At 35.6% G+C, this 20991-nt stretch overlaps 2 protein-coding genes across 3 annotated transcripts; one reads left to right on the plus strand and one right to left on the minus strand.

The window, feature by feature from the left end:
• Positions 1-226: 226 nt before the first annotated feature.
• Positions 227-2667, plus strand: LOC116295496 (uncharacterized). Its single transcript, XM_031703324.2, has 2 exons — positions 227-373; positions 1159-2667. Exons 1-2 carry the CDS (start codon positions 325-327, stop codon positions 1746-1748), a joined length of 639 nt encoding a protein of 212 aa, XP_031559184.2. The 5' UTR covers positions 227-324; the 3' UTR covers positions 1749-2667.
• Positions 2668-3087: 420 nt separating this feature from the next.
• Positions 3088-20950, minus strand: LOC116295481 (uncharacterized). Of its 2 annotated transcripts, none has more exons than XM_031703313.2 (31): positions 20753-20950; positions 19432-19533; positions 18756-18800; positions 18551-18630; positions 17660-17749; positions 17461-17544; positions 16795-17005; positions 16406-16471; positions 14696-14769; positions 14224-14310; positions 13636-13823; positions 13162-13281; positions 12732-12802; positions 12471-12552; positions 11677-11806; positions 11315-11404; positions 10264-10334; positions 9925-9978; positions 9668-9730; positions 9484-9546; positions 8209-8262; positions 7548-7601; positions 7424-7477; positions 7260-7313; positions 7132-7185; positions 7004-7051; positions 6816-6864; positions 6558-6626; positions 6196-6303; positions 5791-5950; positions 3088-4413 (listed from the first exon to the last, which is right to left on the minus strand). In XM_031703313.2, exons 1-31 carry the CDS (start codon positions 20784-20786, stop codon positions 4391-4393), a joined length of 2532 nt encoding a protein of 843 aa, XP_031559173.2. In that variant the 5' UTR covers positions 20787-20950; the 3' UTR covers positions 3088-4390. The 2 variants fall into 2 exon arrangements, with proteins under 2 accessions (XP_031559173.2, XP_031559164.2); XM_031703304.2 differs by having other exon boundaries at positions 7548-7634.
• Between the last annotated feature and the right edge of the window lie 41 nt (positions 20951-20991).

Below are 20991 nucleotides of genomic sequence, written 5' to 3' on the forward strand. Positions count from 1 at the left end.
TAGTACACGTGACGAACCAAATATTTCCCAAATTTGAAACATAAAATAAAAGGAAAGGAAAAAAACTTCTTTTCTTTCAACATATTATGACAATATAAACAGCACTCGTGCACTCACTTTTTTGGGGGGGGGGGGGGGGGGGGGGGGGGGAGGGTACCGTTACATGAACTGTTATGTAACAAATTGCATAACATGTGTCGGGCAACGTGACCGCCTGAAGGGCAGCCAATCAGATACACCGCTCTAATGTTTCTTCGTAGTTTCTTCGAAGATGCGAAGAAGAGGTTGTATTAATCTTAACACAGTCGAAGTTGAAGCGAAATAATGTCTGGAGCACCAAGTCCAATGTCTTCCTCGAATTATTCGAGCATTTGTAAGTATCTTTCAAACTGTTTTTCTTATTTCCCTGGTTAAATACGAACATATTTCACGCTACTACTTACTAGCCACTACGTTAACCTTCATGACAGTCGAGAAAGCTTTCATGCAATATAGAGTCTGGTCAGGTAAACTCATAATTTACTTTCAACGAATATTGTTATTACTAACAAGAACATTGTGAATTCAAAATCGAAAGAGAAAGAGAAATGCAACGATTCGTACGAAAATAAAATACTATTAAGCAAATGTGGACGTCAAACTTGAAACTTTAATGTCATTAAAATATTAATAGTAAAAAATAAAATTTTGAGTTTATTATGACACAGAATATTAAACGAAGTTGCAAAGGCCGTGAGTAAAAATAGAAACCGGTAAAAACACTTGCTTCCTGTCTTCACCTTAACCCTGTCTTACTCGTTTAGCTGTGAGATCGTGCTTTGCATCACAGGTTTTAAGAACCGCTACATATTATTGTCCTATTCCTTTCTTTTTTTCCTTTTTTAAAGTTTTTCTCGATTTGATGCGTGTCATATTTTAAAATCTCTTGATATATTGATTCATTTAGATTTTTATTTCCTTATTTCATACACTCATTTCATTTATACATTCTTTCATTCACTTGTTTGTTTGTTTCGTTATCCAAGTACCATCCGATCACTTCTAGCTTGTTCTTATACTATTTGTTCTGTTGTATTCAAATAGTAGCATGTAGCCTGTCAACCGGCTCTCTAACCTTACCTCTCACATATGAAATATTTTTTATATTTTGTTGACTAGCTGACAGTGATACTTCAAATGACAGTGGTGTGGACTCAATGTCTGCTGGAAGTTTACCTCCAGATTACATGGATATAGATGAATTTCTGATTGCCACTGGAGTGAAGCATTTTGATTCTACAAGCCAAAATAACTTGGTTCAAAGTTTTGTTTCTCAAGGGGAAAACTTAACACAAAAAAGTAACATAAAGAAAACTGAGAAGACATTAAACAGTACAAGAGCAAAACAAAAAAGTCAGTCAAAAGTTAATGAACATGAACATGAAAGTATAATGGCAAAAAAAACAAAAAGCCCCACCAAAAAACGACATTCTGACTATTCATACAAATATAATCCATTACCAATGGGCAAGAAAGCCAAACGCTCATTCGTATCAGATGACAATAAGGATGACAAATACTGGAAGCGACGAATTCGGAACAATGAGGCCGCAAGACGGTCTAGGGACATGAGAAGACAAAGAGAAATTGAAATATCTGAAAAATGGAAACAACTTGAAAAGGAAAATGAACGTTTGAAGAAAGAAGTTCAGAAGTTGAAAGAAAAAGCAACTGAACTTGAAAAACAGTTGCTGGAAAAACACTCATAGTTGTAGTTGCTGGCAGGAATCAATGTAAATATCACTACAATCAGTTTATAATCTTTATCATGAGAGGAAAGTTGGTTTACTAAGTGTTTCACATGCACTGATAGGAAACAAGAAGAATTAGTAAAAGATACAATGTGTATTTGATTATGCGTAGCATGATTGGCATAATATCACATCATTTTCGTCAGATGTAATTGGTATTTTTCTTAATTCTTCAAGACCTAAGGCGGTATTTTGTTTAATAATGCATCTACAAAAAAAAAAACCCAGTTTGGTTATCATTCAAACCATTTATGCAATAGTCCCTTTCACAGTTCCATGTACCATCTTCAAAGGTAGTCGTGCCTTTGCAAGAAATTGAGTCAATTAGAAACAGTAGATGTGTTATTATCGGTTCTTATTGTCTTAGAAAATTTAAAAAAGCATGTATTGTCAATGAGATATTGCTAAAAGATTTCATGAAAATGAAGGAATTGGGTGCATAATAGACTTCCTTACAGACAGTAGAGATCAATCTTTTTTTATGTAATACAGTTCAGATAAAGTACAGATAAAAGTACAGATAAAATGTTTCTGTGAAAGATCTGTAGAATTTGAACCTATGTCTTGGTGCATGCTTTCATCCATGGTTGTTTGTATCATGTTAATTTTGAAATAGGGAAACTTCTGAGTATAAAAGTCTATACATATGAATCCTGAAAATCATTTTACAAAATAATTTAAAAGTGGTTTACTAACGACAGTTGTTATTTAAAAGTAAAAAATCAAGCAGTTATCAAACATATCACTTCCGAAAACACCCAGACATTTATTTGAGGTCCAGGTGTTTATTCAAAACCACTATAAATAGGTCAATATATACAAATAAGCAATGCAGATTATTGGCTTATTATATACAATAAAGAAAAGAAAATGCTAATCTGGCCTACAGCTGATCTATCATTTATATGTACCATACTTAGGAAAGTAGACGTCGATTAATTATTGTTTCAAGACATAAATACTTAATGTTCGTAAGTGCATACTCTAACGATTCATTTGATTGACAGAAGTGTATTGCCCATTTCCATGTTGTGACTGTTGTCTTGATCAGAGTAGCAAACATTAAGGGCTCAAAAGTACCAAAAAAAGCTTCATAAATAAATAAATGCCAGGTCCCTAATAAAACTTCATCAAAACCTCAAAATCTAAGCTATAGATCGTATAAAGGCATTTCTCAAGTATGTTTTGGGAATCAGTGTTATAAGTCACAAGAACAGAAATAAGAAAGGAATACTGGTGGGGGAAAAAATCTTAGAACGGGCTAAATTCAAAAAATAACTACACGGAGCCAAAGAAGTGAAAATTTCGAGGCTTTATTTCACGTTTCAGAGATTTTATTTAAATTTTTGATGAATCCCCATACATTTCCTTATAACATGACACCACAGAAATCAAGCTTGGGCTACCTGTGGAGCAGTGTGCGCAGAGCAGAATCATTGGTTAGCTTTAATTTATATTGTTTTCTTTTATAAACAAACACTTGTTTACTCACCATAAGATGCTTTTATTCATTCAATGTAATTAATATATAAATGCCACAATTTTAACTTTTGATTGAATAAGAATTTCTTTATTAGTACAGATCTAAATGATAAAAGACTGAAATAAAAAAGGTACTGGTATTTATCATATGACCAGTATATGCCCGGGCACACGGTCTTAGAAAAACCTTCGGGAAAATGGCATGAGCAGGGCCATACCGCTTTGAGCGAGGAGGGCCGTACGAATCAGTACGTCCCTGCTCGAATCCTGCGACCATATTGACATATTTTGCAACTTTTAAAATATCTATAAATATTTTTATTTAGGGTCATGATGAAATGCTTATTGACTGAGTTAGGTCGGGCCGTACTGGAAAATAATTGGCTCTCAGTCATTCATACGGCATCACCTCGAGCCAAATATTTTCCCTTACAGCCCTCCCCCTCAGTCAATAAGTACATAGTATTATTCGTCAGGTTGCTTTTGCTTGTACAAAAGATTTCATTAAACAACATAAAATATTATTGATTTGAACCACACCTCAGTACTGAGGAATGTGAGCGTATGCCCTGAGCCTGCTCACAGGCTATAAGGTATGCAGTCTGTACAATTTAAATACTAGGGGCCTTTACTGTGCGGACATACTAACTGGTAACACTTGAATAAAACTGACCAATCAGATAACAGTAAACTAGACAGTGGTCCTGGTTAGAGTATCTCCACAGTAAAAAGCATTGTGTCTGCTTTTGTTAATCACACCTATATTATTCAATACTGCATGTTAACTAGTATTATTAAAATAGTAAATATAGTTGTGTCCAAACAAGTAGCATTAAATCAGTTTATGTCATGTATTTTACGAATGCTGTTGAAATGTCTCTTCAACTAAACAGAATTAGCACTGCACATGAAAATATTGTGCGATTTTATATACTTTCATTGGTCAATAATATGATTCATGGATAGTTTGTAAGTGGGGTCAAGGAAGGTATGCTATCAACACTTGGGTGTAATATTAATATTTTCTATCATATACATATATATTTTACTAAATTGTCATATGTCCTGTACCAGGTGTAGCCACCAGGGCATCAGATAAAAACACTCATAAAATCATTCTATTTGTGTTGGCTGACGTTTCCTGAAAAGAAAAGAAAAAAAGACAAAAGTAATTACTGTAGAAGTCAATGAAAGTCAATAACATGGAAGCACAGGTGCTGTGTATGTAGAGGTGTGAGGACTCGTCTCTCACCAATATCTGGATTCAAGTACCAGACTCTGCGTCCTATTTTTAGCAGAGTTTCTAGTTGGTTCTCTCCTGTGCTTTGATGATTTCTAAATTCCAGTCTATCATGAAACGAGGACCAAAGGTTTGTTTCAGCTAACAGGTATTAATTAAAAGGCCCTGTTACACAAGGCAGTATTGACCTATAACATTATGACGTCACAGCTTGTTTACATGGGCAAGAATGATAGGAATTTAGGTGAAATTTTCTTTCGTTCAGGATATTTAGTACAACATTTATCTGTTATCACCTTTCCCCGTCTAATTAACCATTTTTTGTGATTTAATTCGTTTTGCTGCTATTTTGCCCCCTCTGGCGACCATGATCCTTAGCGTTAAAACAATAGATTGTTTTTGATGTGATGTCATAGTGTTATAGGCCAATTTTTTGTTGCAGTTTGCAATGCAATGCTGACAAAAGCAGAGCATTGTAAGTTGCAGATGAGATGTCACACACACACAACACTTCACAACTTGCAATGCAACACTTTCTTGGTCTGCGATACTATGGAAATCACTAGAGTGTTAAAACATGCATTAGAATGTGCATCTCTCAGTGGTAGATTTATGTGTCAAATGATGAGATTTTTGTGTACTACGTGAGGATGAAACTGACTTGAGTGAGTGGCTGTAGCGCTTGTTCCAGTCATAAAAAGAAATACAGGTCTTATAAAAAATCTTCAGTTTGAACAGATTAACTTAGTGCATGTAGTCCAGATAATCATGGCAATAGTTTAAGTTTGCATTAGTGAATTTATCTTTAGCGTTTCTGCTTGATCATCCGCTTTGAAGCCCATTTTGTCTATCAAATGCTACTACAATCGCATGCTCTCAAACATGATCCTGTGGTACACAAAAATCTATCACCGCGAGACGTGCATTCCAACCGTCGTTATACCACTCTAATGATTCCTATAGTAGCGGATATGGAAGAGCTGCACTCTCATCTTGGTCATTTGAGACAGTGAAATTGCATTGCAGGTTGCAGGATAGATGTTAGACTTGCTTCGAAACATTGTGAAAAGTAGAAACTTGTTCAATTTTTTCTGCAAATTGCAATGTTCATCACAAGTTGTAGAGAGGGGTTGTTACATGTGCGATCTCTTCAACTTGCAATGCAAAATGTAATGGGGCCTTAAGTACTACCCTCGTAAAACAAAGACAATTTAATTATAATGTGTTTATGAATACATAAATAATAAAAAATGAAAAAACTTTGTGATCAAAACTTACCATGCGCAATAACTGTCAGAGGTCTGTTTTCTTTCTTCGTATGTGAAAATGCTTCTGCAGGGTTAAATCTCTTCTTGCCAACTGTGTTGTCCATCTTTTCCTCTAGTCTCTTTAGACTTCTCTTTTGCTTTTCACATTGTTCTCGCAATTTGGAATTTTCCTTTAAAGAAAAATGTGTTCACTTCTAGTTTGGTAAGAGTACCACTGAGTCTTTTCCCTCCAAATTCATTTTTTTGAATTAAAATTGCCTATTTTTCCTTTTTGAATTCGCAGAGACTGTGTGGGGTTGAGTTTTAATTGGCACGCAGGAAGAGAAAAAACCTTTCTCTGTCAAAGCTCGAACATTCCTGCTTCTTTTCTCCCCTAAAAATACATTTTGTCACTTGAAGTCATTGGGATACTTACAGATTTCAGATCAATGTTTTCTTGTTTAAGCTTTAGCACATGGTGTATTTTCTGTTTTTGATTCTGATGTCCCAGTAGTTTGGCATACTGGGTACTGAGCTTAGATACCTATAAACGGCAGTTACGACAATCAACAATTGTGTAAGTATACTTCTTGATTAAAAAACTATACATAATTATATTGATAATGCAAATTAAATGGCCAGAAGCTAAATAATCTATGAAATCATGGCTTGCTGAATGTTGTAATGAAGTAGTAATGTATGATGATGAAAAGAGTCATACTAAAACATACTAGAAAGAATTAAAAGCAGTCATCAGTAATTGGAAGGAAAAAAAAGGAAGATTTAATTGTCTCGTACCTCATTTTGAGCTTCACAGTTTTGACTCAGAAGTGCATTCTTTTCTGCCTCAAAGGCATCAAGCTGTTCCTGTGACAAAATCAAAATAACCCAAATGAAAACTTTATTTTTGTCATCAATGTCAGTTGATAATGGTTCACCATTCCCTAGATAGTGGTAATCCGTCTTTTTTGTAATGAATGATTCATATAGTATTTGGTAATCACAAATGAAAATGGTTTATTTATTACAAATTTAAACTGAGCATTTGTCATGTACCCTAAATGGCTCAATCTTTTCTTCAAGTTCTTCATATCTATTTTGCCACCTGTTAAAATGAATAATAATAATAATTTTCTGAGATACTGAAGTAAATGTTTCAAGGGCAGAACCAGGGAGGGGTGGGGGTGGGCTGTGTGGATTGGATGACTAGCCAGCCCCCTCTTGAGGAGTTGACATATACTTACATTTCAATTTGCTGTTTAAGGTCTTCTATTTGTGAATCACTGTTATGTCTGAATCAGATAAAACATTTCACAATTGATGAATTTCTTAAAGCTACTCGATATAACAGTTTTAATAACCAATTAAATACCTGTTAAGCTTTTCCCTTAGGTTTTCTATTTCATCTTGGCTATTCTGTAGTAATCTTTTGAAAAATAAAAAAAATAATTATCAGAATTCAAGGAAATTTTGATAAACTCAATATTATGAAAAACCAACCTTTTATGCGTAGTTTCCAAATTTTCTTTTTCTTGTGCATGGTCCTGATTAAGTCTAGTGCGTAAACAACATATTGTATGAGGCTCAAGCCTGCCTATAACACAGTAATGGTGGAAGTGGGCTTCCTGTGCTGTATAAAGTCAGGAAGCCCAAGTGAAAATTACCTCAGAATCTGGTCTTCGAGTTTTTTCAGAGCCTTACTGTTCTCCTCTTTTAACCTTTGGAAAAAACAATTCGGAATATTATAGTTGGTGAAAGTAAAAGTCGTAAGAGGTTTAGAATAATTACCTGGTTTGGTTGATTTCATTTTGAGAAAGTTTCTTTTGAGTTTCCACTAGACGCCTGGACATCATACGTAACAATGGTGAGTATTCACTAGATATTAAATTAATATATTTTGCTTATAAATAATCAAGATATAATTTAAGGACTCTCCGTTATTTATGCCTGGGGAAAGCGGTGTTCAGAGGGGGAAAGGGGAATTTTTTAACAGTACTCAAAAAGGGGGATGAGTAAAATTTAAGGAGTATTCTAAAGTATTTGAGGTAAAATGTTCATTAGATTCTCCTCTCACTTCATTCTCCTATAGGACGTTTGCATGATGGCGTCATTTGACTCCCACTACAATAATGCCTCGTGAATTTTTTTTCTTATTCAAGACAATGGGTGCTAATTAACTGAACAAAAGAAAGTGTGCAAGGGAGTCTGGTAGTAGAGGTCAATGACGCCATCGTGCAAATGTCCTAATGAAATACTTATAGCGGGTGTAAAACTGTAGTATCTTTTAGGTGGGGGGATAGGGGTGTTAAATTTGTAAGATGCTTTTTGAGTGATTTCTGAACACCACCCTATCCCTTAGACATAACTAATGAACAGTCCCTAATAACTGTTTAATATTGGATCAGATAATAATTTGAAAGAGGAATAAAAAGTTGTCTTAGTTACAAACCTCCCAAATTCCTCCTTGATTTTCACTGCTCTTTCTTCAGCTTCATTGTCTTTTCTGTTCAAATGTATAAAACAATTTCATGAAAATGCACAATATGCTTGTGTGTTAATGATGATGATGATCACAAATCATATATTTGATTCATAAGATCAGTGTAAGAAATTACACAGTTTACCAACAGACCATTCTCCTAGGGCTAGAACTATCCAGATGAATCTTCTCTCTCTTCCCCTCCCCCCCCCCCCCCCCCCAAAAGTTTCCACACTTAATGTGTTTCTTGGATGACCAATTTTGCAAAAGAATTTCAGGAGCAAATATACACATTTTTATTTTCCTTATTATTATTGCTTATCTCCAACATACTCCCTAGAATATTGTTTGTTATCTACTAGTTTCAATCCATCATGTGACAAATTCTATAGCAATGCCACAATAATAGGCCCTTTGCAGTTAACGGTCACGTGTCTGTACTAGACTGCAAAATTTTTGTTTTTATATTAAATTGGTGATTCTTTTTAGCTACTTGTAAAGAACTGAATAAAAACATGTGTACCCAGTGTTTCACGAAATGCAGTTTTATTACGATCTCTCAAAACAGGTTGTACAAAGTTTGTTTGCAGTCCAGTAAATTTCACCCATGGGAATCAAAATGTTCATTCATTTGCTCTCAGTGAATTAATCAGCACGTGATTGCTTAGCTGCAAAGGGCCTATTTGCAAGCCATTGCTTGGCATCCAGTGTTTTGATAGCATTTGTGTGACAAGGTCAAGTTTAAGTAATCTTTTGTATTGCGTAAAGCTCTTTTTATTTCAATTTTAAGTAGCACCTCCAGGGTTTCCATTTGATTTGAATGTTTATCTATAGTCACAGGTTTTCCTCAAGTAGCTCTTACAGGAAGATAATATTGGCTCATTCTTACTGACTTGGATAATTTATTTTATGGATGCAATTCAAATATCGTGATTAGAATTGAGATGAGGTTACTTTGTTGGGTATATAGAAATTTAGGAGATAGCTGCTATCAATAGATTTAAATGGCACGTAGAATCTTGGAGGTTGTTTTGATCTCTTGTTTTCTGGTTTCACGTCATAGAAATAGTCAAATACAATAGCTTGATAACTTATTTTGACATGTTTTGACTTAACATTCACTAGTTGCCCCTCAGGCAACTGCTTGTTTGCCCCCCAGTCAACTCCAATAAGTCACATGATTTATAGTAAGCAATTCAAGGATTTTATCACTACATAACATACTATAAACCCACGTGTACTTACTGTTCTAATGCTGCTTGCATGTCTTGCATTTCTTTTTTCAAGTTCCTGCGTTCTTGTTGATATCTAAATAAAAAAGGTTTTAGATTACAACTGTTTATCCTTTTTAATTTTAATGCAATTGAGTTAAAAACTTATGGCCACTGCAGAGGAGGCTAGTGTTCATCTGCTCAGACTCAAAACTTACCTTCCAATCTCATGCTGAACTTCAGCTAACTCAGCTACCACTTTATCATTTTCATTCTTTAAACTAATCATTTTGTAAAAAAGAAATGAAAAAGATTTAGGGTTTTGAAAATTTATCACAAAAAAATGAAATATTTACTATGAGAATGATAAGGGGATATGTCAGATATAAACATATATTATTACTCATCCTAGATTTCCATATCTGTATATAGAAAAGATCATAATCATGATAATAAAGATGGTGCCCTTCATTACCTTTCATTCTCCATAAGCACACCAGACAACTTTTCATTTTGGGTTTTCTCAATGCTGAAATAAAGAAGAAGAAAAAATCCAGTGAATATCTTTATCCATGTAGCAATACTGTGGTGAATAGTTCAGTGAAATTAAGAAAAAAGAGGCATAAATGGAAGTATGTTGTCCATGCAGAGATGGCGGAGCACATTTTGAAGTTGGGGGATGGGGGTCAGGGGGCCAGGGGGAGAGGAGAGCAAAGAAATTTCTCCTTAGTTTGAGTTATTCAGCTTTATAGGCTAACTAAATGATCTACATTTTATGATATTCCTTGTTAAATAGTAAATATATGTTGTTTACCTTGTTAAGATGTCAAGGTTTTGGAGTTGCAGCTTTTGTTCTGATTCCAAGTTGTCAATAATCTCTTGTTTCTGTTTGGAAATGATAAAAAATTAATAAGCATTCTAAACATGGGTGGCGTGCGCTGCTAATGCGCCGCCTCTCACCAATGCGACCAGAGTTTGAGCCCTGCCGTGCTCGGTTTTGTATGTAAATAGAGTTGTTTGTTGGTTCTCTCCTGTGCTTCAAGGGTTTTCCAGGTTCTCCGGTTTTCCTCCCTCCTCAAAAATCAACTACTAAATTCCAATTCGATCTTGGGCTTTCACCCCCCATGGATCTGATGGTTCCGTTCGTGATTGTCCCACTCTGTGATTACAGACAAAACTTTAAAAAAAAAACAAAAAAAAACTAGTGCTTATAGTCAAACCAGCTGTGTCCCTATGAGGGCCACTGGGTTTTTAAAAAATCAGAAATAAAGTTCATTCATTCATTGATTGAGGTTCAAACATTCAATATAATATTATTCAAAGTTTGATTTCCACCTTGCTTTGAAACTTAAATATTGTCATCGGATTAATAGATTATTTACTTCTTCATAGATACGTGCAAAGCCAAAATTATTTCTACAGTTGTAGCTACCATTTAAAACTGATCTGTGTGGTGTGGAGTTTTGTTCACAAATGAACATTTTTGATGTTTTGAACTAAAGGCTGGGATTGGAATTTACAATGTTCATTTCATTAATGCAAGTTTCAAAGCAATATCAAACTTCAAATAATAAAATGAATCTTTGAACAATGATAGAAACGCATGCGCTGGTTTGACTGTAAAATAATAGCCAGTCATTGGATAATGTCTGGACAGAATTGAAACTTGTCTGGTCAAATCTTTGCCTTGTCAGTCATTATCCTTTTGACCAGTAACATTGAGCCAGAAAGAAGGTATGACTGAGCTATACCTAATGGCCTTTTATCATGACAGGTTACTGACTGGCTATTATTTTAAGCCCTCTAAACAGTGTCAATAGTTAATAAACAAGCATGTTATTAAAACAATCTAATCATATAATTACTTTATTGAGTTGTTCCTCTAGAGTCATCTTTGTTTCTTGTGCTGCTTCTTGTATTTCACTGAGCTCTTTTCCCAAAAAACTTGCTCTAGACTATAGGTGTGATGGAGATTAACACCATGAACATTCATTTAACATCTTAGTATCTCTCATGACAGTATTAAATCTATTCCCTCACTTTGGGGAGACATTAATTTACTGTATGAATACAGTTATTGCTTAGTGTATCTGTTACTGACAGTTCAACCTATTAACTGAAACTTACTTAGATACTAGGAAATTTTAATTCTTCTGATACTTCCATTTCTTTATAAAAATCAGTATGTACCAGTATGCACAAAATTAGATACTACTACTGTAAGTACCTGAGTTGAAAACAACTGTTCAACTAAATCCTGAGCAATGACTTGTAGGTAACTGTTGCTCCCTTGTTCTTCAGCCATTTGGTTTTTGAGTGCTTCAAAGGTAGATATCAATTCATCATGATCTTTATTGCTGAATAGACAACCAAAACAAATATTATTTATCATATTTTTTTATTTATGCGACCCCCTATCCCGACAACTTGTTGTTTTCCCCTTTTTTTAATATAATATGATATATACATGATGGCATTGACATTAATGTTGACAAAATATGAAATATTTGTCATTAAAAAAAGGAGTTTTTTATTTATTTTTTTATTTAGAGGCTTTCATCACGCTTGACTTAATAAAAAACAATAAATATAAAAGCTCACAAGCCTGATCTTGGGCAGGCTAATGGACTCGAGGTCCAAGTGAGGTGCGCCCCACACACACACTTAAACACTTACAGTAATACATTAAGGAGCTCATAGCTAACAGCAGTAGCAGTCCAGTCTTAATGTGTCAAATTCAGTGTCAAGTTAAAGAAAATAGATGTTGTACAGTTTCTCTTTGAAAACAGCAAAGGATGAAGATTGCTTGATAGTTATAGCTAGGTTATAGCAATGTTGTAGTTCAACAACTGTCTTTAATACCAGTAGAAACACAAGTGTATGTGTTAAGACTGGTATAGTGTATGTATGATGTCAAAAATGATGTCACTCAAAAACATCCTGGAATTTGTCCCTTGAATTTGTGTGGTCAAATATTTTCCCTGCCAGTCATTTTAACCAGTAATGGTCTTGATATATTACCTGTTGCTCAGGGATACTTTAGTGGCCTCAAGTGTTGCTTGCAATATTTGAATCTCTTTTTGGGCAGTTGCCTTTTCCTGGTCTGAAAGAAATAATATATTTTATGTTTTCTTTGTTCAAATTCTTCAAATAGTTTTTTTAGACTGTCATATTTCAGGTCAGGGACAAAGCTTAACCTGACATGCATATTTGACAAACAGTTTTGTTAGTCTATGTGGAGTTAAAGCCTGGATTTTAATGAATACTTTTTGATATCCATACCATACATTTCCTCTAGAGCAGTGTATTTTGCAGTCAGTGACTTAAAATTATCCACCATTAGTTCTTGATTGCTGAAATAAGTCATGAAATAATATTATAGAGGTACAGTATCAGGATAAACATCATTCATGATCAAATAAATTGGTTCATAATACTGAAGTGAAGTCCCATTATCCTGAACGTTTGGACACATCCAGCCCATGAACTCGTGTTAGTTAAAATTCTGACCTGTTGTCAAGACTTCCACCTTCAATATGGTGCCATAAAATTTAATACAATCATGCCCTATCAATCAGTCAAATGACATTTCGACAGTTTAAAACTGTACAACTTATTTCCTGGACAATGAGGTTTCTGAAGGTTTTTGCTGGAAGCATTAGTGTCATATATGATTCATGGCTTATTTGGAATCTTTTTTTTTTTCAAATACCTCTGGATTTCTTCTTGTAACTTTTCAACTTGAGATGCAGATAGTTGTAATTTTTGTTCATAATCCTGATGACATTGTTTGAGCTGACTTTCAAGTGACTGGTTTTCTGCCTTGAGACACCTGTCAGAGATTGAACATCAAATAAATTACTATAATTTTGTCTTTCATACAAGTCCTGAGTATCGTAAATTTGGGTCCACTTCATGGTTTGTAGTTGACTTGCAGATGGCTCCTGAATTTAGCTTGTTTGGTGTATTGTCCTCTTCCTTGTATTGCCACAGACCTCCCTCCATAAAATTTTTTTTGGTTATATCTGGTATGTCTGGTTATGTCTGGTATATCTGTTTGTCTATACAAATTAATTGGGGGAGCAGTGGCCATTGCTTGCTGCAAATGCACCACCTCTAATGCCATACTGGTAACAGGTACAAGTCATGAGCCTCTAAAAAAAGTTTTATTCTTTCATTAACTTACTCTATGTCTTCATTTGCTTGTTGCTCTTGTTCAGTAACCTGTACAAGTCTTTTTTCCAAGTCATGTATCTTACTTTCATAGCCCACATTCTTATTGTGAAGATCTTCAACAGTTTTCATGGCACTTGAAAAATTTTCTTCACTTCTTTTGAAGCATTCTTCATACTTTTGTTCTTGTACTTTTGCTTTCTAATAAAAATCCAATGGTTTAGCATGGTATGTCTTCGTAACAATTATATGATATGTATGATTTCAACAGTTTGTCAAAATGTTATATACTCAGGATCTTTCGAAGCGCTTATGACTTGGGTGTACATTTGGTTGGGCAGCGGTCGGGAGACTTATATTCAGGGGGTGGAGAGTGTGGCTTATAACTGGAAGGATATTTGCTTTAACAGACTATAACTTATAACATAACAGAGGGGCCGGAATTCAACTCCCGCAATTTAACAATATGCTGTGAAACTGTCTGATGGTCTGAAAAATGTCATCCTTCCATCACAAACTGTAGAAAGTGTATTGTGTCATACATAGCTTTTTTCCCCACTGCCCTGCATATGAAATCTATGCAGTATGGTGGTTCTCTTACCATAATCTCCTCTTCCACAGCTGCTTGCAAATTTTGAATTTTTTCATCCCCTTCCTTCTCAGTTTTTGTAAGCTTTTTAGTTGTATCCTTAATTAATTAAATAATAATTAATAAATATTATATTAATATATAAGTCAATAGAACGTAAAGTTGCCCCGATTTAAATGGATTTTTAGCCAATTGCAAGGGCAAATCCAGCCAAAATTTTAGGGGGGGGCTAATTGAGTTTGGGGGGGGGCTAATTGAGTTTCTTCCGTCAACACAATGGAAAACAATTAAAAAAAGCATCTAATTCTTCAGTTTCGTTTTTTTTTTCCTGCTGAAGGGGGCCCCCCCTTTGCCCCCCTGGATCTGCCCTTGATTTGTGGACTGGCATTTGTTAGACACATAAACATTCCTGGCTAATAAGTTTAAAAGAAAATATAAAACTAAGATAAATATTTATTAAGTAAATGATAATTAAATTTCAAACCTTTAGATCTTGCTCCACAATGTCCAACTTTTTTATAATTTCCAAATTTTCTTTCCTTAGTTCATCTGCAAAACCTAGAGTATTTTGAAATCAGTATATCAGAATTCTGAATTCAGTGAGATTATATAAGAACAGGTGGCATAGCTGCGAGAGTGTTCACCTGTCACCAAGGTGACCTGGGTTCAATCCCCATTGGGTTTGGTGTTATATTTGAGTTAGAAGTTTAGTCCCATATGATAGAAAAGAGCATTGTGTTTAACTATAGTGTTACAGTAATAGAAAATATAAAAGACAATATAAATTATATATCTTGTATATACATGAGGACAAGTTGTATTTCAATTTTGCTTTGATGTAAAAAGAGGTATGTTACAAGCCTTCCTTTCCCTCCTCCACCCATTCCCCCTCATCCCCTTTCCCACATCCTCCCATTCCCACTCATCCCCTTTCCCACATCCCCCAATTCCCATCCATCCCCTTCCCCACAGCATTCCCACTCATCCCCCTTCCCACATCCCCCCATTCCCACTCATCCCCTTTCCCACATCCACCCATTCCCACTCATCCCCTTTCCCACATCCTCCCATTCCCACTCATCCCCTTTCCCACATCACCCAATTCCCATCCATCCCCTTCCCCACAGCATTCCCACTCATCCCCCTTCCCACATCCCCCCATTCCCACTCATCCCCTTTCCCACATCCTCCCATTCCCACTCATCCCCTTTCCCACAGCATTCCCACTCATCCCCATTCCCACTCATCCCCCTTCCCACATCCCCCCATTCCCACTCATCCCCTTTCCCACATCCTCCCATTCCCACTCATCCCCTTTCCCACATCCTCCCATTCCCACTCATCCCCTTTCCCACATCCCCCAATTCCCATCCATCCCCTTCCCCACAGCATTCCCACTCATCCCCCTTCCCACATCCCCCCATTCCCACTCATCCCCTTTCCCACATCCTCCCGTTCCCACTCATCCCCTTTCCCACATCACCCAATTCCCATCCATCCCCTTCCCCACAGCATTCCCACTCATCCCCCTTCCCACATCCCCCCATTCCCACTCATCCCCTTTCCCACATCCTCCCATTCCCACTCATCCCCTTTCCCACATCCTCCCGTTCCCACTCATCCCCTTTCCCACATCACCCAATTCCCATCCATCCCCTTCCCCACAGCATTCCCACTCATCCCCCTTCCCACATCCCCCCATTCCCACTCATCCCCTTTCCCACATCCTCCCATTCCCACTCATCCCCTTTCCCACATCCCCCCATTCCCACTCCTCTCCTTTCCCACATATCCCCCTATTCCCCATTCCTTTTAGGCCACTACACAGGCTAATATGTGCTGGCTCCCCCGCTAATTTCTGACAAGTCCCTAGGGTTCTGAAACAAATAAATCAGATTATATTTTTCCAGTCTAGTATCCTAAGAATCATGCATTATTATTGGCTTTGCAAGCCAGGTGATGTGATTGTGGTCCAGTATCCTGGAATAAAGAATTCATGAGCAACAAAAACAATTGCAAAACGAAATAAAAATTAAATGGTTATTTACCATTCTAAAGTCGGTCTGGATAGGGAAAAACTTTGCCCTTGGCCTTGAACATGGACCTCTGCCTAATAGCTTTGGCCTACAGGTACAGTTTTTTCCTATCTTCACCTCCTGGCTGGTAAATAACCAGGCTCTATTTCTTTTGTTACCTTGAAGCTTTTTGTTTTCATCTTCTACTTGTTCTCTGTCGCAAGACATTTCCTGATTGGATTTTTCTGTAAGGCAATGTAAATGCATTATATATTGATCTTTTGGTACATAGGTTAAAGGGTTAAAGAATACAATCTTTATGACATCGTATGTTAACTTGCCAATACACCTTTACTATGTATTTTTGCATGAAATATAAGATTCTTTGATCATTGCATTTTTCAAGTATTGATGATAATTAACCAGCAAACAAAATACTCAAGTCAAGGAGATGAGATACAATCTTGAATGAAAAGACAATGGATAGTACTAGGAGGAGTGGTAGCAGTGCCTTTTGTATACTCTTGTATACCACTGACAAAAAATTAATTACTTAATTACCAATTACCTAATGCTGTGATTCTTGTTTTTAATGCCATATTTCTTGTTTTTTCCAGGTCAATATCTGCCTTATAGTTTTCTTGTTCACATCTGAATATCATCTGCAGGTTGGCTAGTTCTTTTTCCTTGCTGGCTAATAGTACAGTTAGGTCTATGTTTGGATTATCATCAGTTCCTATAGCTATATCTATCTTTTCTTCAGAAGGAGAACCAGAACACTAGAATATTCATTAAAAAAACGAAATTTTAGTCAGTTGTTATATACCATACCAAGAGAGCATAAATAAGAAAGGGAAACTTGTGCGCCACGTAAATTCCTGGTTGGGCTATTTTGACTAACCGGATGCAGTTTAAATTTTGCCTTACCCTACTCCCATGCCTCATCAACATGCTCAAAAGACTTTCTGTTTCATCTTTAGTGATCAAAACAATAGATGGAAAAAGCCTCTCTTATTTCTGCTCTCTTAACCATACAAAAGTTTTTTAGGCAACCACGGTTGATTTGCAGTTAATTTTGCAGAGAGAACATGGTTCATTAATTACCTTTTTACTGTGTGAACTGAATGTGCAACAGAAGCATTGTATGCTTCAATCTTTTCAGGGGGTACTTTATATTGATCTAAGGAAGTCTATAAATTTAGATTTTGATTAGGATTTATTTATATTCTGTTACCTGAAAGTCTGCATTTAATAAAAAGTCATCATCGGTAGAAACCAGTTTGTCTTCTTTGATTACAGCATTATCTTCTAAGCTTATCTAGATAAGTATAAGATTTGAAATATAAGATTTGAAATTATAAGATAATTGAGACATAATCAGTTAATGATTGGTTTATGTATAGTATGTAAGAAGAAGAAGGTTTGTGAGCTACCTTAACTTGGAGTGCTTGATTCTGTTCTCTTAACAGACACAGTTCTTGTTTCAAACTGTCAATAGTTCTTTCCAGGGCTTGAAGCTTTGCCTGTAAACCAGTTTAAAAGAATCTAGTCAAACTATTTATTTACTCTAAGGCCTAGAGCAAACGTCCAACTTTCCATGCACCAAACTTAATTTTTTTTTTTTTTCATAATGCAAAATAAGAAGTACTTCCTAGAATTTATATATATATATATACTTTTTTTTTTTTTCAGTTTTACTATAATAGGGGAAGGTTGTCAATTGGGATGCAAGTCCTGTATCCTCCTCCTGTCACGTTTTATCATAATAACCTACTTCTTTTTTTTTTCTTTTTCTCCCCTTTTTATCTCTACATAACTATGTTTAGTTCACTTCATTTATTAAATAACATATTGTACCTCAGGTTGTAAATAGTGACGAATAGACTAAACTAAACTAATTACATCAAAAAATGCCGCCTCATTATCACCTGATATCCATCGTTTTTAATGAGTTTGGTGCATGGAAAGTTTGACGTTTGCCCTAGGCCTAAATTAAGTCTCTAGTAAGGATTCTTGAATACATAATCTTTAAGAACATATTTATAACCTCAGGAAGACTCTATGCCTTTATTGTCTTCATTCATCAATACAGTAGTTGGACAATCATTCTTGTTCCCAGAACTCCTTGGTTTCGTTCCTCCCCAGTTCCTCCTCAGGGAAGAATTGAAACAGAGGAGTTCTTGGTATGAGAATGCCAGACAATATTATAATAGTCAAGTAGTGTGCACAATTCTTATTTCCAGGGCTTGAAAAACAAACCATTGGATTTTGACCAAGGTCACCAAGTATTTTTAATCTAGAGTCAAATAACTGCAATATCTTACTTTGTCTTGAGTTTTTGGTAGGGGAGTACTCATTAAGTGTATGCCACTTGTCTTGCTTGAAATACTGCAAGTGCTTACATCTAAAATCATAATATTTTCGAATGTTAAGCTTATGCCATAAGTCATGAATCACACCAGATTCCTTTGTACACAACTTAAGCCTCACATCAGTGTGGGTTTTGAATTTGGTCTATGAAATACCTACCCAAGTATGAGCTAACAGTAGGATCACAAGGTCCTGGTTGGTTTTCTAAAGGGAACAAAGTTGATATGATATGATATATATATTGATTAAGAATAAAATAGTTTGGAAATTAGATAATGTACAATTATTGGATGAGAATGAACATGATATAGTAAATTATCAAGACCAAGGCCATTTTATTATCTGCGAAATGATAACTTACAATATCTTGTGAAAACCAAATTCAATAACTTTTTTATTGGAGAGAATAAGAGAAAAATATCAAATGCCCTTGGTGGGAATCGAACCCACATCTTCGATATTCTAGTCTGATGTGTTAACCACTACACTACAAGGACCAACCACGCTGGTAACACAGCTGGAATATGAAATGTAGGGTACTCGTGAGGATCCCAGAGCGATATTTATTATTATACATTTTGTAAACTAAGAATAAAGATTTCATTCTGCTTTTAAAGAAATAGCAAAGTTATTTCAATCTCCATTGTGACGTTGAATGAACTTGACCTGATAAATGCAATAACTGCAGAAAAACCTAAAAATGATATATCTATTATGTCGATCACATAATACCATGGATTGGCTGAGGGCTCTCTACCAATGAAAAAGTGAGATAGTGAGTAAAATGTCTAATAATGACAATAATTGGAAGTAATTAGTAAATATTATTACAAACCTTTGGATTCTCCAAACCTCTTGGATTTAGTAAAGAGTGCTGCCCCACTTTTTTTGTTGGAATTTTCAATGTTATACTTTCCCACTGGTGGAGCACAACTTACTATATATAAGAAGGATGAATAAATAAATGATTGAATTAATAATACTATAATTAAACAATAATTTAAACTTTATTTCACAAGGGAAAGTAGGTAATTACTTTATAATTACTGTAATTTATTGTAACCCTAAGAATGATCTTATACATAACCCTCAATAAAAGCTACAACAATAAAATAAATTATTTTACTACACAGTTTGATTTATTATTGTAGTTATATATTTGTTATTTATGGCCAGGGGGAGGGGTACTGGTGTTCAGAGAGGGGAGTATTATACCAAAAAATGGGGGGCACACTGCACTGCACCACACCATACATCCAACACAAAGTCTGGAAGCGTATTTGCAGGAGCTGGGAAGCAGATAAAATGTAGCATTGGATCTGGGAAACTAGAAATTTTTTTACGTGATTTGGGATATTGGCATTGGCTGTAACTGGGAATTGCCAAATTCAAAATCTGGGATGTGGGATTTTGCTTTTTGACTTTCCAGAAAAACATGAAAACAATAATAAATGAAATAAAAATTCAAACGCCTTTGAATAGGTTGAATGTGGGCAAAATGATGGGGTCGTGGGATCTTTGGAAAAAATAGCACATGATTCTACCATGCGAACAGAGGTTTTTTCCTGACCCTCTGTGGGCTGGCTGGTCGGGGAGAAAAAATATTCTCCCTGGCCAGCCAGCCTACGGAGGGTCAGAAAAGGGTAACATGATTCGGAATCTGGACCCACCTTCTAGACCCTTCATCACACCCTTCCAGCTGGTACAGAGGAAAGATAAATTATACATTTACGAGTAAAACAGGACGTCTTTCTCACTGTGAATTTGTCAGAAAATCCGACTGAAAAGTCCTAAAACCAGATAAGCTCATGTAATCTTTTTAAACCTTGTTACAACAAATAATATATTCACTGCCAGTACTACCCCAAACTTCTAGAGAAACGTTTGATGTTCAAACGGCGTAGCGGCAAGATGGCAGTTCTTGTGTGCTCAAATCTTATATTTCCTCTTTCTCCGTAATACTAGAGAGATTTTCAAAAAACTATCTAAATAATACGACCGCCTTATCGTAAAACATCTTTTACCAAATTTAAACCAGAATTGTTTTCAAATTATAAGGTTATAAGTCTCGTTTTGTGATATAAGGTAAGTTTATAGCGCGGCAAATTCAAACTTCTCAAAATAAAGTGTGTTGAAGATCGCTTTGCACTCCATACCTGAATCTTGAAATCGTTTAGATTTTGGAAACATCTTTATGCGGGTATTCTGAGCTATTTCACTCCAATAATGGCTAAAATGCTCGATGAAAACGAAAGGTTTTTAGAAAAAGTTGAAAGATCTTCGCGCCGAATATCTGAACCTCTGCACAGCAGAGTACTAGTATTGCGTCCGTTGACAAACACTCAAAGGGCTTTTTAAAAACTGACCAATCAAATTAAAATACCCACGTGCCACT

Source organism: Actinia tenebrosa, unplaced genomic scaffold, assembly GCF_029948245.1.
Source record: "Actinia tenebrosa isolate PJP-AT-01 unplaced genomic scaffold, QUT_ActTen_1.0 PGA_scaffold6__47_contigs__length_16458017, whole genome shotgun sequence".
Taxonomy (NCBI): domain Eukaryota; kingdom Metazoa; phylum Cnidaria; class Anthozoa; order Actiniaria; family Actiniidae; genus Actinia; species Actinia tenebrosa.